Below are 15,521 nucleotides of genomic sequence, written 5' to 3'. Positions count from 1 at the left end.
GAGAGTGTATGCTGAGTGCTTGGTTGTAAGCATTCAGTGGTAGAAAAATCTAAGTGCTGGGTTGTAGTACTTAGTAGGAGCTGAGTAGACGAATAGAGGACGTACTCTTGCATACTCACTGCCTTGTAAAGGGTTTGTGCTCTACCTTGAAAGAGCTCAGTATTGGATTGAAAATCCCAGGAGGAACTGGGGACTGGACGTAGGCAGAGAGGCCGAACCAGGATAAGTCGTGTTGAGTAACTTCTAAACTCTTTCTCTCAATATATATATATATATATGTACATGTGTTGCTTGTGATATTTACTCAGCATATAAATTGTTAAAACTGAAACTGAGTAAATCTGAGTGCTGAGTTGGAAGTTGACCTCTCAAGTGTCAATTCCCAACTCTCAGGTCAAGCAGTCTTAGTCAGCATAGAACTAAAACTGTCTGACTAATCAATCGGCCGTGCTGACCAACACGCAGAGTTAACTAACTCTTAAAATAACATTAAGTCAACATAATTAAAAGCGAAAAAGTTACATTAGTTCCTATCCCCCCTTGGAACTAATTACTAGGGACCAACATTAACAAAGTGTCTGGTATCAATGGAATTTGAGAATTAACGATTTACCCAGATAAGAAAAATTCCACAAAGTGTCTGCTTATGTTTCATGTTATATATTCAGTTTGTAATTTGAATATTATTTTTTTCCTAAATACGAATGGGTGTTTGATTCTTATCTACTTTACGATTCTTCAGACAATCTTCATCATTATTCTAATTTCTTCATTTAGCCATATTCAAGAAAATCAATAATTAGTAATGTGCCATAGCTATTATAATCATTGCCAGCAGCACCGCCGTTGACAAATCCGCCTTAGCCTCAGGTAGTTGAGACTTTCAGGGGGAGCAGGGAAAAAAAAGAAGATTTTGAATATCCAGAAGTTTAACCACTCACAAATTCACTAAATAGTTTAGCCGGAGACTCATCAACAAATCTCTTTGCCACCGCTAACATTATTATATATTTTCTAATTGCTTTTATTGTTGTAGATGTATCCTTCTTACCTTTATTGGTCCATTAACTCTACCTCCTTGATCTATTGGGATGCAAATGTGCTGAATCAGTCTTCAGACGAGGTGCAAATTTGAGTCGAAGAGAGAAAGGTTAGAGAGAGAAAGAAAAAGAGGTATAAATTTGAGTCGAAGAGAGAGAAGGTTTAGAGAGAGAAAGAAAAAGATTGAGAGAAAAAAGATTTGCAGAAAATAGATGAAGAGAAAGAGTCTAATATTTTCTATTTAAGAATGAAGTCTATGTAAGGGTATTTTAGTAATTGAAGTTTTAGTGGGTCCCACTTTTTAAAATCGTTAAGATAAAAACTGCATATGTGGCGTGTTGACTAGGCTTTGACCGGTTTGACCGGTCATTTTTACCAGCTGTACACCATAGTGGGAGATCATCTATAAGGTCATACATATTAGTGAGACAAATTGAAGGTTGTACACCAAAGTGTGAAATAGGGTAAAGGTTGTACATCATTGATGAAATTTACCCAACGTTATTGAATTCCTTCCCAAGTGGCGTACTGGTTTATACCTATTTAACCCAAGATTTATCTTCACCTATTCCAATACCTGATCAAACATTTCCATGAGAAAAGCTCCAAACTTTAGAGAGAGAACTTACGAGTACGAGAAGATTGGATAAAAGCACCATGAAAGCTAAAAGCTTTTCCATTTTCATTCATTTTCAGCTTTGTAAAAGTTAATTTGTTTATAGATTTAGAGCTTTAAACTAATTAAAGATTAGATTTAGAAAGAGATGGAAATTCAATTGATTTGAGAGAGAGAGAAATTAACAAGGAGGAGAGAGAGAAGAGGGAGAAAGAAAAGAAATTAAAAGAGATGTATTTGATTTTTATTTTTTATTTTGGGTTTTGTTTGTGATAATTAGAAAATAAGTGGGTTAATTTATAAAATAAATAAATATAAGGACTAAATTAATTCTTTTTCCTTTGACTTTTAACACCGTTAGTCAATTTGGCCTGTATTTGCTAACGGAATGAACCTCAATGTACCATTTTGCAAACTTTTAAACCACAAGGGTGTCGATCGAAAACATGTGTAACCACAATGTTTATTTTTGTACTTTTCCCTATAATTAATGAACATAATTAAGAAGTTGTATGTGAGCGAAGTTCATAAACTGAATTGCTCACAAGTAAAACGAGTGAACAAACTCGTTAATAAGCTCGGTGTAGGTCGACGCTAACTATCCATTTCATAAGAGAAAAAAGACCACCAAGTCGTATTGCCAGAATTTTGCTGGCGTGAACTGAGGCTGAGGCTAGTAGGACAGAATCATTAGCATTGTCTCTAGAGAGAATGAGAATGCGCCCCACACAACAATTTTCTTCTGGTATCGACGAATTAGAAGAGATGTCAACCGGTAACTGTATCTGGAAACAACGATTAGTGGATATTGGTACTGTCAACTCTTTAAAAAGACTGTCCGTGCACTACTAGAAAATATCTGTTTACTGATGGAATTTTCTGACGGAATATAATCCGTCAGTAAAATCTGACGAAATTCCCTCAATATGTATTCCGTCAATATGTTTGACGGATATTCTTGACGGAATGTATATCCCGTCAAATATTAAAGCGGGAACATTCCCTCCATTTTTTTTGATGGAAATTATTGAAGGAAATATTTTCCGTCAATAAGAATGATGGATTCTGACGGAAATGTTGACGGAATTCCGTCAGAAAACATTAAATTGTTAAAAATGAATGCATTTTCAAAATTTTAAACCAAAGTATATATATCTTTTTTATTTAATAGGATTTTCATGAACAATTTTTTGTATGAAATGTAACTTTTTGTCATATGAGTTTCCAATTCTTGGATATATAATTTTTTGTTATTTAATTATTTTATTGCATGAGTTTTTTTATTTACAATCCTTGCAGTATTTAATTAATATTTAACAAAATTACATCACATATATAGTCTTAGGGTTTGCTGGAATGATTTCGATTTTAAAAGAAAATTATAGAAAAAGAAAATTAACATCACATACCAAAATAGGCGGAATGGGAGTTGCCGGAATCGAACTCCTGCCTCAGGCTTACTAGTAACTGATCACACCGTTTCGCCAAATTGACTTGTTGTTTAACTATGTGTTTGTATTTTAATAGTCAAATCCCTTGCAATCTCCATGGAACATCAACCGTTGATTTCTAATTGGCTAGACGGCTAAGATTAGATCAGATGACCTCTATATATTCTTAAGTTCTGAGTGTAGGGTTTTTTAACCCATTTGTGCGCATGTTCTTTGCCTCTCCCTTTTTCTCTCCATTCCGAAACCCTATGGTTTCTTTCATGGCCGCCACTCATCTCTACTCGGCAGCGACTTCTACTTTCAGACAAAAATGGCGATTCTATGTATGGGGCGAAAGGCGATCCCCACAACGATTGGTCTGCTCCCGAGCCGCGCAGCGCGATAGTTGCATTTCAGAGGCTGTTGCAAGTTCTGATGCTGTCTCCATCTAAGGTGTGTATTGTTTACCCTTTAACATGCTTGGTTTTCATGTTTTTGAGATAAATGATGCAATGATAAACAATTTTACAATTTCAAAATTTCTTATTTAGAGAATCAGAACTTGAAATGCTTAAGGGCTACTTTGAAGCGATTGGAGGCGGCAATGCTTTCTTGGGTTTTATCATAAACCCCTAATTTCTTATCTCAATATAACAGAATGAGGCTTAGCTAGCGAATATTCAATTAAGAGCCAGATTTTAGAATCCATGTATGCGAGTAGTTAAGATGAAATGAAATATGAGACTATGTATGTTTGTCATTTATTTTGTAAGAAGTGAATACTAGTAATTTGAGACTATGCATATACTGTGAAAATATTTGTAAGGGCAAGCATTTGACTTCAAGGACTGCTTCACATCAATGTTCTTCTCCCTTGTGGAAAAGAAGCTTTGAGCGTGCTCGTCTTATAATTGTAAATTCCTAATTTTTGTTGCCTATATCTCGTGCTCAGGGCTGCTTGTCCAAAAGAGCTACTGTAAGAGAAAATCTGATCCTGATCCGCAAGTTATGGAGCAAGAAAATGAGACTTTCTATGATGCGCCCAATGCCAATCTTCTTGGTGTTTGTAACAACTTCATTGATTGTCAAGCTCAAATTGGAACTTCGGCAATTCTCTCATCACGCTTATGGTCTAATTTTGGCCTTATTGATTTTATATTCCCTTTTTTGTGGTGTCTATTTGAAGAATTGATAGAGAAGGAAGCAGTTGTTGAATTAACCGCAAGAAATAATAGACATCATTGTTCTCTCTTCAGATTTTCTTGCTTTATTGTACTGGTTTTCAATATGAGTTCTTTTTAATGTGTTGTGATCTCTGGCCACTGTTTTAAATCTAGCTTTGTGATTGCTTACAACCATTCCTAGTTTCTGTTTTATGGTATCAGATATTTATGCATAATTTCTACTTCGTTTTGTTATTATAATAGTGTTTTTTTATTTCTGTGCAAATGGTATTACCTCACTCAGTGGTTTACAGAATTTACCCCATGCATACGTTTTTTCCTTTCATGTCTAAAGCATGCTTGTAAGATTTACTAATTTCTGCTGAATTTCTATGTTTGTCTCTTTTTTTGTTTTCTTATTCAGTTTTTATTCCTATATTGTTAGTTTCTGATCCTGTCAATTTTTACTGCCTTCTTGGCCTCTGCTAGTCAATTCTTCAAATTCTTTTGCATATTGAGTCATATGTTGATTCATCGAGACAAATTTAAAACCCATCCTCTTATTTTCATGTATTTCTTAATTTTGAGTAGTTGTAATTGTCTTATGTGTTCCTTCATTTCTGATGTTTCCAATTTTCTGAGTAGTTATAGTTTACACTTTATGAAGAATGATGTGCGAACTATAGAACCATTGATATTATTATTCAATACTTGTTCCTTAATCATTTATTTAAATGCATCGAATTATTTAGATGACATTATGCTAAATCTGGCAGATTGGAGAGCTTTAGGTGGTGCAATTGTTTGTTGGTTTGGTTGGCATTGATGAGGAGAAGAAGCAACGTCTTGGGTACTAGTAATGTGAGTTAATGTTTATGAAATTCTATTTTATTAAGGTTTGATGAGGAGAAGCAACGTATTTGCTTGCCTATTACCTGAACTTTCACAAACTGTTTGAATCCATAGAAATTACATTGATTCTTAATCCAAATTTTGTAGTTTGACACTTGGTATTATTATGAGGTTGGTAGTGGGGAATACAATAAGACAGTTCTGGTTTATAGCTCATACTTTTGGCCTCAAAGGTAAGTAATTCTTTAATAGCATAATATCTAAATTTTTCCTTATCATTTTTGGTAAAATGCAAATTATCCCAACGTACATAATAGTAAAATTTTGGGATAAGGTACCAAAATAGTCTCATGGTTTTTGAAGAAATGGGAATTTAGTCTGTACCCATATCGGTGCTTCATAGGTCTAGATCCTTGCGATCGATCGACTCACAGTTTGGTTTAGTCTAGGCGCCTAGCACATCCCTATTTCAAAGATGATTAAATGAAAAGTTGTTATATTTTGGTATTGTCACATTTAGTGAGATAATTTTTATTAAAAAGTTTGTCATATTATTTTTATTATGTGATTACATGGGTTAAATTAGTTATTTTTCTTCTTTCTAGAATATATATTTTTAACTGCATATAACTTGATGGAGTTGCAAATAGACTATTCTAATGCAACCTAACACATCGGTTTCTACTTTCAGCTGAAAATGGCATGCATAAAAGATGAATGGTCTAGAAATTGTTGCGAAGGCCACATTCAAGAGCAAGGTTTATCGGAAAAAAGTCACATCCGCTCCATACATGGTCTATTACTTTGTCTCAAAGCACTTGCTAGCCGAACTAATTTACTTGGAAACATCTAAACCAATATTTACTTGTTTATGCTTATTTTTGTATTTACAGTTTAACTAAAAACTGTTGACCGAAAGTACCATATTGGTTTATAATTAGCTTCCTTCAATCCAAATGTTGAAAGTTAGCAAATAATGTTTATTTTTTAATTTTGGAATTATAATTGTAAAATCAATGCAAATATATTTTATTTATTTCAAAAATTTTGATTTTAAATTTACTGACGGAAATTTCCGTCAGTATACTGTCAAAATATATCCGTCTAACATAACGGCATAATTTTTGACGGTTTTCCATGTCAATAGAAACGTCAGAACGTATTGACGGATAATTTCTGTAACGATTCGTCAGCTCATTATTCCGTCAATGTTCCGTCAAAAGGTTTTACTGACGTGTGTATACTTGACGGTTTTCTTTCCGTCAGCTTTCCGTCAGTAAAGCACTTTACTGACGGAATTTTGATGTTTACTGACGGAAATTTCCGTCAGTAATCAAACATTTTCTAGTAGTGGTGGATAAGCAATGAAATCTATTGACATCGGCGGATTCACCTGAAGATTGTCCGTGGATAAGCAATGAAATCTATTGACAGCGCCGGATTCACCTGATTTATTCCGATTCAGGGGTCTACGATGTGATACTCAAGTATGACCGAGAAAGATACATGCTAACTATGGGTAGGGCTAGGTGATTCCACTCTATCAATGACTGAAGCAGCATCTAGAGAGAGCTCACTATACCACCAGGTTGCCGCATTTGCTTGTGAAAGCTGAACAAATAGGCGCATCATGGAACAGTAAGACCCTCTCAACAAAGATGAGTCGAAACCAAGTGAGCTCGAGTTTCAGCTCATCAATTTTTTGACGAACCGAGTCTCAGCAGATCAATCAAATGACACACCATGTGATAGTTAAAGCCCAATTATAGATCTTATATTAATCTCCAATACACCCCCACACACAAATACCCCTTGGACTTGCAGCGTGCACAACACAGGCCCATCCCACCATATGTTTTAATTCCACAAATTAATGAAATTGTCGGAACTCGAACCCTCGACCGTTTGGTCCTAGAGGCTCTGATACCCTGTCATGGAACTGATTGAACTAAAAGCTCGAGTTGATAGTTAAGGCTCAATCATAGATCTTATATTAATCTTCGAGAAGTGCACCTGCATATATGCCCAAGCTTGAATGGCGATATAATTGCAAAAAAAAAAAAAAAAAAACAAAAAAACAAAAAAAAAATTGGTACCACACATGTAAACAAAAAGAAGCTTAATAATCCAATAGTATGGACAGAAAACTATAAAGTTCTACTGGATCAAAATCTTAACTGTCAATTTTAGAAAACATATTTGGTTTCTCGAGCTTGGGTTCAGTTTGGTGGGACTCTTCAAAATTCAGTGCTTTTATTAGTTTTGATATTAGAGGATATATGGGCCTTTTATTTTCCTTTTAATAATACTTGAATTTAGCATTTCGGAGGTCCACTAGAAGTGCCAACCTATAATTCAGATGCTTGGTTGCGTTCTAAAAGCTTTTGACTCAGGTTTCAATGAAAAAAGAAACACATTCAACCATAAATTTATACTATATTAAATAAGTTAGGTTTTTTTATTGTGTAAGTTTTTTTCCAGCTAGATTCTCTCTTAATTTTACCTCTCTCTCTCTATAATTTAAAGTAAAGAAAAGTAGTATGTATTTTTTAAATTTATCTAAATAATTCAAAGACAAAGTAAAAAAATATACCACAATATTATCCGCCAATAATAATTACTAATATCATTTAACATGAGCCAATTTCATGAAGGAAAGAATAAACAATTTATTAGTCTCTGAGTTTCTTCATTTACACTAGTCAATCTTTCTATTTTAAAAAATACATTAAATAGTGCTCGACCTTTTCAAGATCAATTACTTAATCATTCAGTCAAAACTTTTGTCCGTGAAAAGTTAATTTTTATACAATATCAAAGTTTAGTCAATTGAATGATCCTATTTGGTCAAATACCTCTATTAGAAATCATTGTAATGTTTCATAATGTTCAACAAACTATCGTGGTCATGAATGTGAAACTTGAGCTATAAGATTGAATTTCCTTATATATTAGTATTTCAAACCTATAACAAGTTTCGAACCAACTCAAATAAATTAGAATTTCAAAATATATTACATTCATCTCATCACACAACTGTTGCTTGACCCCTTCATCAAATTTAGGATATTGTTGATTCTAACTTTATGAGCACATGCGCCAGTGACCAGTGGATTGGTTTAACTTGAACTTAAGAAGCATGGACGTAATAATAGTTTGTAGCTCATGAAGCTAGAAGTAGGACATTTTAAAATTGTAGATTTTGCACTTGAATTTTCTTAAATTGTAATCACTACGAAATTCTTGGATGTACTTGCCAATAAAGCAAAATTGTAGAATTTCATCCAAGTTTGATCAATACCATTTTTGAATTTGGAAACTCACATCTTACTGAAAAGCCTATAATAAACAACAAATGTCGAAAATGAAGACCTGCTAGAATCATATTTCTTTTCAGCAACTAGTTTAGAAAGCACCTTAAGTCAAGCTCATAAAATGAGCTCTAATAACCTCCAATAAGCATAAAACATAATAGAAGAAATTTCATCACCCTAATGCTTCTCCTTCTTCCGGCTAAGTTGTTTAAATCATGGGATATGCCCACCTCCACATTACATCTGCTATGGCGAGAAGAAAGAACACTGCATCAAGAACATGAAGTGAGAAACATTCAAAACATCGAAAATAAAATGAAAGTGCAGAAAGGTTCACATATAAACATATGAAAAGACCATAAAATTACAGAGAATAGAAGCTTCAATATCAGAACTCCAATTATTTCTTGCCCCCAATACACTCTTGTGGTGGGACCCCTCTCCGGAGCCTGGGACGCGTAGTGCACAGGGCCGCCCTTTTTTATTCAAAATGTTTTGGTCATTGAGCATCAAATAGGTAACAACCTCCCCAATTGACTATGAAACGCATGTTGAAAATATACTAGTAAGGAGTTCTGACATTATTTCATGCATAGCAAACTTAATCCTCGTATAACCAGGAGGGCGGGTTAAGTTCTTGATAACCACCTGGCAAAAAGGAATGTTATGAGTTACAAAGCAAAACTTTGAATAACTGTACTATTCCAAAGATAACACCAGTTCCATTTGAATGTCAAGTTCTTGAATTTTTTTTTTTTTTTTTTTTTTTTATCAAATAAGACTGTACTTTTCCGTTATCAAATCTGAGGATTTTCTAGCCCTCTGTGTTAAAAATGATGACGACGTGACAACATACAATTTTATCTAAATCTTTTTTTTCTCTGTCCTCTCTCTTCCCATATGATACATAAAAAAGAAAACCAAAACAAGATTTAGTTATTTCCCATATGATCCATAAGAAAAGGAAACTAAAGCAGATTTAGTTACTAGTCAATAATATCACATGGCTCAAACAAATCTCGCAAGATCATTAGGCCTCAAAAGATAGTACGCTTGGCCACCTACTAAGCTAATATCAAGCCCTTGAAGATTGATAATATATACTCAGTTGTTAATTACTTTAGTATGAAATAACATATTTTCAAATTAGAACTTAGTAATATAGCAAACCACAACTACATTTGACAACTTCGATCCATGTTGGAAGTTAGATGTGGAGGTAAACTAACCCAAATAAATATATAATTCCCCCAAATAACTAGTCAACTACATTACCTACTAAAGTGCATACTCAATATCTCAGCCTATAAATAAACCCAACCTAACTTTTCATTTTACTGAATCACATCCAAACTTAATTAATTATAGGACAAAGATCCAGTAATTACCTTAATATTATGGCATCTAATTGCAAGTGCTTCCTCTTGTCATTGTTGATTGCTTTATCAATTTTTTCAAGCATGGAAATTGGGTTAGCAGCTCGTAATCTTCTACAAATGCCACCTCTTCCTTCATTCCCAAATCTTCCTTCAATTCCAAATCTTCCTTCGTTTCCAATTCTTCCTCAACCCACATTGCCAACCTTCCCTACAATAACTCAACCTGCAGCTCTTCCTCCACTCCCAAGCTTGCCAACCATGACCTTGCCTCCACTTCCTAGCAATATCCCCACAATTCCAACTACATTTCCCTCCATCCCTTTCTTCTCTCCACCACCTGCAGGAAACTAAAGGAAATTATAATATTTATATGCGATATAGGTGTTGTGTATGTTGGGCGTTTTTGCTCCTTATTATTTTTGTATTTGTATTTACTGTCTTATGTTAGGCTTTCATGTTTTTATGTTCATTAGTGGCTTGAATTTTCTTGTGTTGTAATTTTATTTTTTATTTTTATAAGTTGGATTGATATTTGTTTACATATGTAATTTGAATATGATGCAACAGAGCTTCCTAAAAAATCAAAAGAGACTTTACTTAAACCAAAAGGCTACATGAGATTCTGATACAAAAATAACTATGCTAACTACCAGAAACTATGTCTTCTAAACTAACTATATATAAATTAAAATGATTTATCATTTAGTAAGATTATTAAAACCAATCGCAATCTTAGTAGACTGTTAGAAAGGTTTCACAATAAAATGAAGAATCTGATGCAAACCTAGTGATTATGTGAATCAACCCAAAAGACAAAATCAGATTGTTATACGTAAATTACTATGGTAACAACCCAAGTATCTCCTCCGAACTAACTAATTCAAATGCGTCTGCATTGATATTAACAACATAAGGAATCTTACACAACATGGGATTTGTCAGTCCTTGTGACTATATATACTAGTCACTAATTTCTTTTACTGTCACTCAACTCAGAACTTTCCTAATATCTGAAATCTTATTTTTTTTCAAAAACAGAAAATAAGCATGGTTAGCCAAAAGCAGCTTGCTAAAATAGCAAAAAGATGGCAAAGGATTGCTGCCTTGAGAAGGAAAGCAATTTCTTTTCCTAGGGTCAGTAGCAATAAAAGTGAAGGGTGTAGCTCATCCGGAAATTTTGTTATCTACACGAATGATGATAAGCGATTTGTGATTCCCCTAGCATACATCAGCAATAACATAATCAAACAGCTATTCAGAATGTCTGAAGAATCATTTGGGTTGCCAAGTGAAGGTCCTATCAAATTGCCATGTGATGGTATTTTCATGGACTATGTGGTTACACTCATCAGAAGAGGTCTAGCTAAAGACACTGAAAAAGCTTTACTTATGTCCATGGAACCAAGTTGTTGCTCACTGTATGATGGTTTCCATCACGGACAAAGAGCTCATCAATTTCCTGTCTATGGCTATTGAAGCAGTTCAGTTTTGTAAATATTTTCATAATATGGTGAACTTGTAAATTAATCTGTGTTATATCATTTACATTAGAAATTGAACAACAGCTTTGCATAAAACTCTCCCTACCATGTATGAGCAACAGATTCTTGAATAGCAAAAAAAAAAAGGTTTTCTTATCCATTTTCTCAAGAACTTCAAATAACATATCAGCAGTTTTTAAATGTATAACATTTGTTATGAAAACAACCAGAACAAAAAGATGATTAGAGGGATCTCTTAATTTATCTTGTATAATGGGTTTCATATGTTAAACGGACTATGTTGATCACAGGAAAGTTCTTAGGTTCTTGCTGGGTTTTTTTTTTTATTATTATTAGTGTCCTGGCTGATGCCAATTGATTTCTCACCAAAAACCAGAAAAAAAAAGGAATATGATAAGAGGAATCTCTTTAAGGTGAATTAATTTCTAGCAAGAAATGCTCCACAAAATGGTCTGAGAGAAACTTAAGCAGATTGAAAAATTGCAGGAACACATCTCATAAAAAAATTCAGAATTTTGCTGGTTTTTTAGTCGTTCAATGTGCTCCAGATGCCAAATTCTTCTACCTTACCAGAGAATATAGACCGTTAGATGAGCCAGGTTTATAACCAACCAAGATCTTAAGTCAAAGATATTATCGATTAGGTTTTTATAATCTAACCTATCATTGTCATAGTTTTCATTTGCATTCTTAGTTTTTGCCCAAAAGCATTCTTAGTTTATGTTGGTTATGTAACTAGTAATATGTCAGAATCTTTTTTAATAAACATGTCAAATACAACATAATATCTATACATGTGAAGAGAGTAATTTCAGACAAATTTGAAGTTTATTTACTCTTACAATTCCAATTACAAGAGAATCAGAACCAATTAACCAAATAAGGACAAGGAAGATGCAAACAAAATGAGGTCAATTCACAATCAATATAACATTCCGTACAATTAATTGTATTCTCTCTTCCACAAGTTTAGCTAATTTCCAAATTTATAATTGATTATAATATTGTTCTGTTTCCAGGGGATCCTTTATATATAATATATAGAAGTTTGTTTATGACAAAAGAGAGCTGCTCATAGTTTTCATCAAAATCTCTGTCTTGCAGAATGCATAGACTTGTTATTTTCACAAGCAACTCTTCCTGCCATTTATAAATAACAAGGAGAGTTTTCCATTAACTCAAAAACACTATGAAAACATATCTGCAGAGTTTAAAGGATAATACCTATATGAAAAACCAGAAGATCGAAAACCCCATATTAGAGGGATCTCTTTGACATGAATTATGCTATTTCTATCAACCTAAACACAGCAAAAATAGTCTGATTTATTATTTGTGACCCACCCAGACTATTAATCACAGAAAAGTTTCTGCTGGATTTTTTAATATTATTTGCTGATGCTGAACATATTTTCGTTAATTTAGTTATTCTGAATCTTAGTATAGGTCGTTAGGGAAATCCAATGATACCTATGACACCATAGACCTTGGACATAGTTAACTAGATGAGAATAAGACAGAAAATTAATAATTCACTTAATTGGTATTTGATTTGTATTCTTTGTTTTCCGTTGCATCCTAAAATAAACAAATAAATACTTTGGGGAATAATATAAAACAAACAAAGAAATTAGTTAATCCTCCCAACTTTCTTACACCACCTAAAGATTGAAGTCATTACTTTGCTATATTTAATGGCTGAAGAAACAAGATCTACCATGTTTTGACTATTTGATGTTTTTAAAGTTATTTATACTCATGCACTTGATATGTTCTTGAGCATCCTTGAAGAAGGACAAAATTTGATTATAATAAAAAAAGTATTCCTCGCTATAGTTAAATAGTACCAAACTTAAATAACTATGTCACCTCTTAACTAATTGGAAATAACAATACAAAGAAAGCTACATTAATTGGAGGTTTCGAGCCTTTTTTGGCTATATAAGTGGGCATTTCCGTGCATTTTTTACTCATCAAACACTTTTCTTTAAAGTACTACACTATCTCACATACTCACCCCTAACACTCAGTTAAAGAGAATTATAATGATCAAATCAAGCAAACTCATTCAACTAGCTAGAAAGTGGCAAAAGATTGCTGTCCTGAGGAGGAAAACAATTTCTTTTCCTAAAATCAGTATCAGCTCTAGCAGAAATGCAGATAGTTGGGACTCACCATTGGCTGAGATAGGAAATTTTGTTATTTACACCATAGATGACCACCGATTTGTTATTCCATTGGCATATCTCAGCCATCAAATCTTTGTCGAGCTATTTAAATTGTCCGAAGAAGCATTTGGATTGCCGAGTGAAGGGCCTATCAAATTTCCATGTGATTCAGTGTTTATGGAGTATATAATCTCACTGGTCATAAAAGGATTAGCCAAAGATATAGAGAAAGCTTTGCTTACATTCATAGAAACTAGTTGTAGATTCCATCAAGAATGTAGCACAACACAGCATTTAGTTTGTTGTTATTGAAGCTGTATCTTCAATTCTGTAAGTACATATATAAGCTGTGAGCGATTACATGCGAAAATTATCGGAAATTTCACCTCTTTGTTTCTTTTGATATCTCTCTTCTTATCTTGTCAATTATCACTACTCTTGTGGATTGGGGAAGGTTATAATAATTTGTTATTAGGGCAAAACATAAGTCTTGTTTTTTAGCATAAATTTAGTATTAGTCTAAACTAAACCCAAAAGTTTTTATCCAATAAAATGACCAAAAGACAGATAGGAATAGCAAAATGCAGGGAACTCATGAAAGTAATTGGAACCCAATTAAATCAACTCATCAAACTATTACCTATTAAAGAATTGCCAACAATTTATCTGCACTGATAATATGACCGCCATTGAAATTTTAGGCCCAATCTCCCATTATTAGTCTTTGATGATTTTCACGGTATACATAGAAAGATGCAACTTGTCATAATCAGCAATCATATTATTCGGACTGTACAAGTGCAATATGAACATTTGAACTGACCAAATCCAATATTCTCGTACCATGTCATAAAAAGGATTTAATCCTAAGATTCTTGAAACCAATCTTAGTGTACACGGTTATGCATGTTTAGAAATTAAGAATCTGATGCTGCAGAGCTTCCAAGAAAAACCAAGAGAATCTGTTGTAGCAAAATACAAAATGAGATTCTCATACATAAATAACAATGCTAACTACCCAAAACTGTCTTGTTTAAACTAACTATAACTGAAAATAACAATGATAGGAATCCTAAATTCCATACGGATCACAAGAAAAATTATAGAATTTTCAACATATGTCCTTAAACCAAAAGACAAAATCAGAATCACATTGCGGTGCATAAATAACTAAGCTAACTACCCATAACTAATAGAATTTTCAACATATGTCCTCTTTGCAATTGTTTCTGGAAGAATTTAAAATTTTAAGCATTCAACTATTCACCGAATAAATTAAATAGATTTTCTGGTTTGAATTACCTTCATGAGATTGAATCAATTTTGCAATCTTCAATGTTTGATACTTGAAAAATAGGAACCCAGCCACAAAGAGAAATGCACATGAAACAGATACGAGAATATAAAGAGAAGAGAGCAGAGATTAGAGATTCGATTTCAAGGAGAGAGGCCATGTCAGTGCTAGAAATCGGTGAAGGGATGAGACGGGAAATATTTATTTAGCTCATGTCCAATCAAAATGAATTGACGGAAAATATTTATTTAGCTCATGTCCAATCAAAATTCTTAAATTTGCACCTTAACCTTTTATTTGTCACATTCAATGAAGGATTAAGCTGCAAAAATACCTCTAACGTTTTGGATCAGAAGCAATTTGACTCCTAACATTTAAAATAGTATAATTTTACCCCTAACGTTGGAAGTTAAGAGCAATTTTACCTCTAAATTGGATCAATTGGAGAAATAATTTATCAGACTGTCTTTTTGGTCATGAATCTTGTCATTTACACTTCACACGTGCATCATTTTATCAGTAACAAATCACAAACATACATTAGGATGTGAAAAAAATAATAAAAAAATACTGTCTTTTGTATGAATTTGACAAAAAATTCAAAAAATTCACCGAATTTATAAATACAACAACAACAACAACAACAAAGCCTTAGTCCCGAAATGATTCGGGGTCGGCTAACATGAACCATCATATAAAACCGTGAAAATCAAGTCGTGTCAGCGACACAGATTCGCTCCCTCCACTCCGTCCTATCCACTA

The 15,521-nt window shown here is 33.4% G+C and overlaps 1 protein-coding gene and 1 long non-coding RNA gene across 2 annotated transcripts; one reads left to right on the top strand and one right to left on the bottom strand.

Moving 5' to 3' along the window:
• Nucleotides 1–8,171: 8,171 nt before the first annotated feature.
• Nucleotides 8,172–14,956, bottom strand: LOC136225658 (uncharacterized). Its single transcript, XR_010687213.1, has 4 exons — nucleotides 14,768–14,956; nucleotides 9,805–10,132; nucleotides 8,785–9,064; nucleotides 8,172–8,683 (listed from the first exon to the last, which is right to left on the bottom strand). It is a non-coding gene; the product is annotated as an uncharacterized lncRNA (long non-coding RNA).
• LOC136226117 (auxin-responsive protein SAUR68-like) lies at nucleotides 11,951–13,777 on the top strand. The gene has a single exon (XM_066014448.1). It carries the CDS (start codon nucleotides 13,343–13,345, stop codon nucleotides 13,775–13,777), a length of 435 nt encoding a protein of 144 aa, XP_065870520.1. The 5' UTR covers nucleotides 11,951–13,342.
• Nucleotides 14,957–15,521: the final 565 nt, after the last annotated feature.

This window comes from Euphorbia lathyris, chromosome 4, assembly GCF_963576675.1.
Source record: "Euphorbia lathyris chromosome 4, ddEupLath1.1, whole genome shotgun sequence".
NCBI classification, from domain to species: domain Eukaryota; kingdom Viridiplantae; phylum Streptophyta; class Magnoliopsida; order Malpighiales; family Euphorbiaceae; genus Euphorbia; species Euphorbia lathyris.
This window is presented reverse-complemented; position numbering and strand designations above follow the sequence as displayed.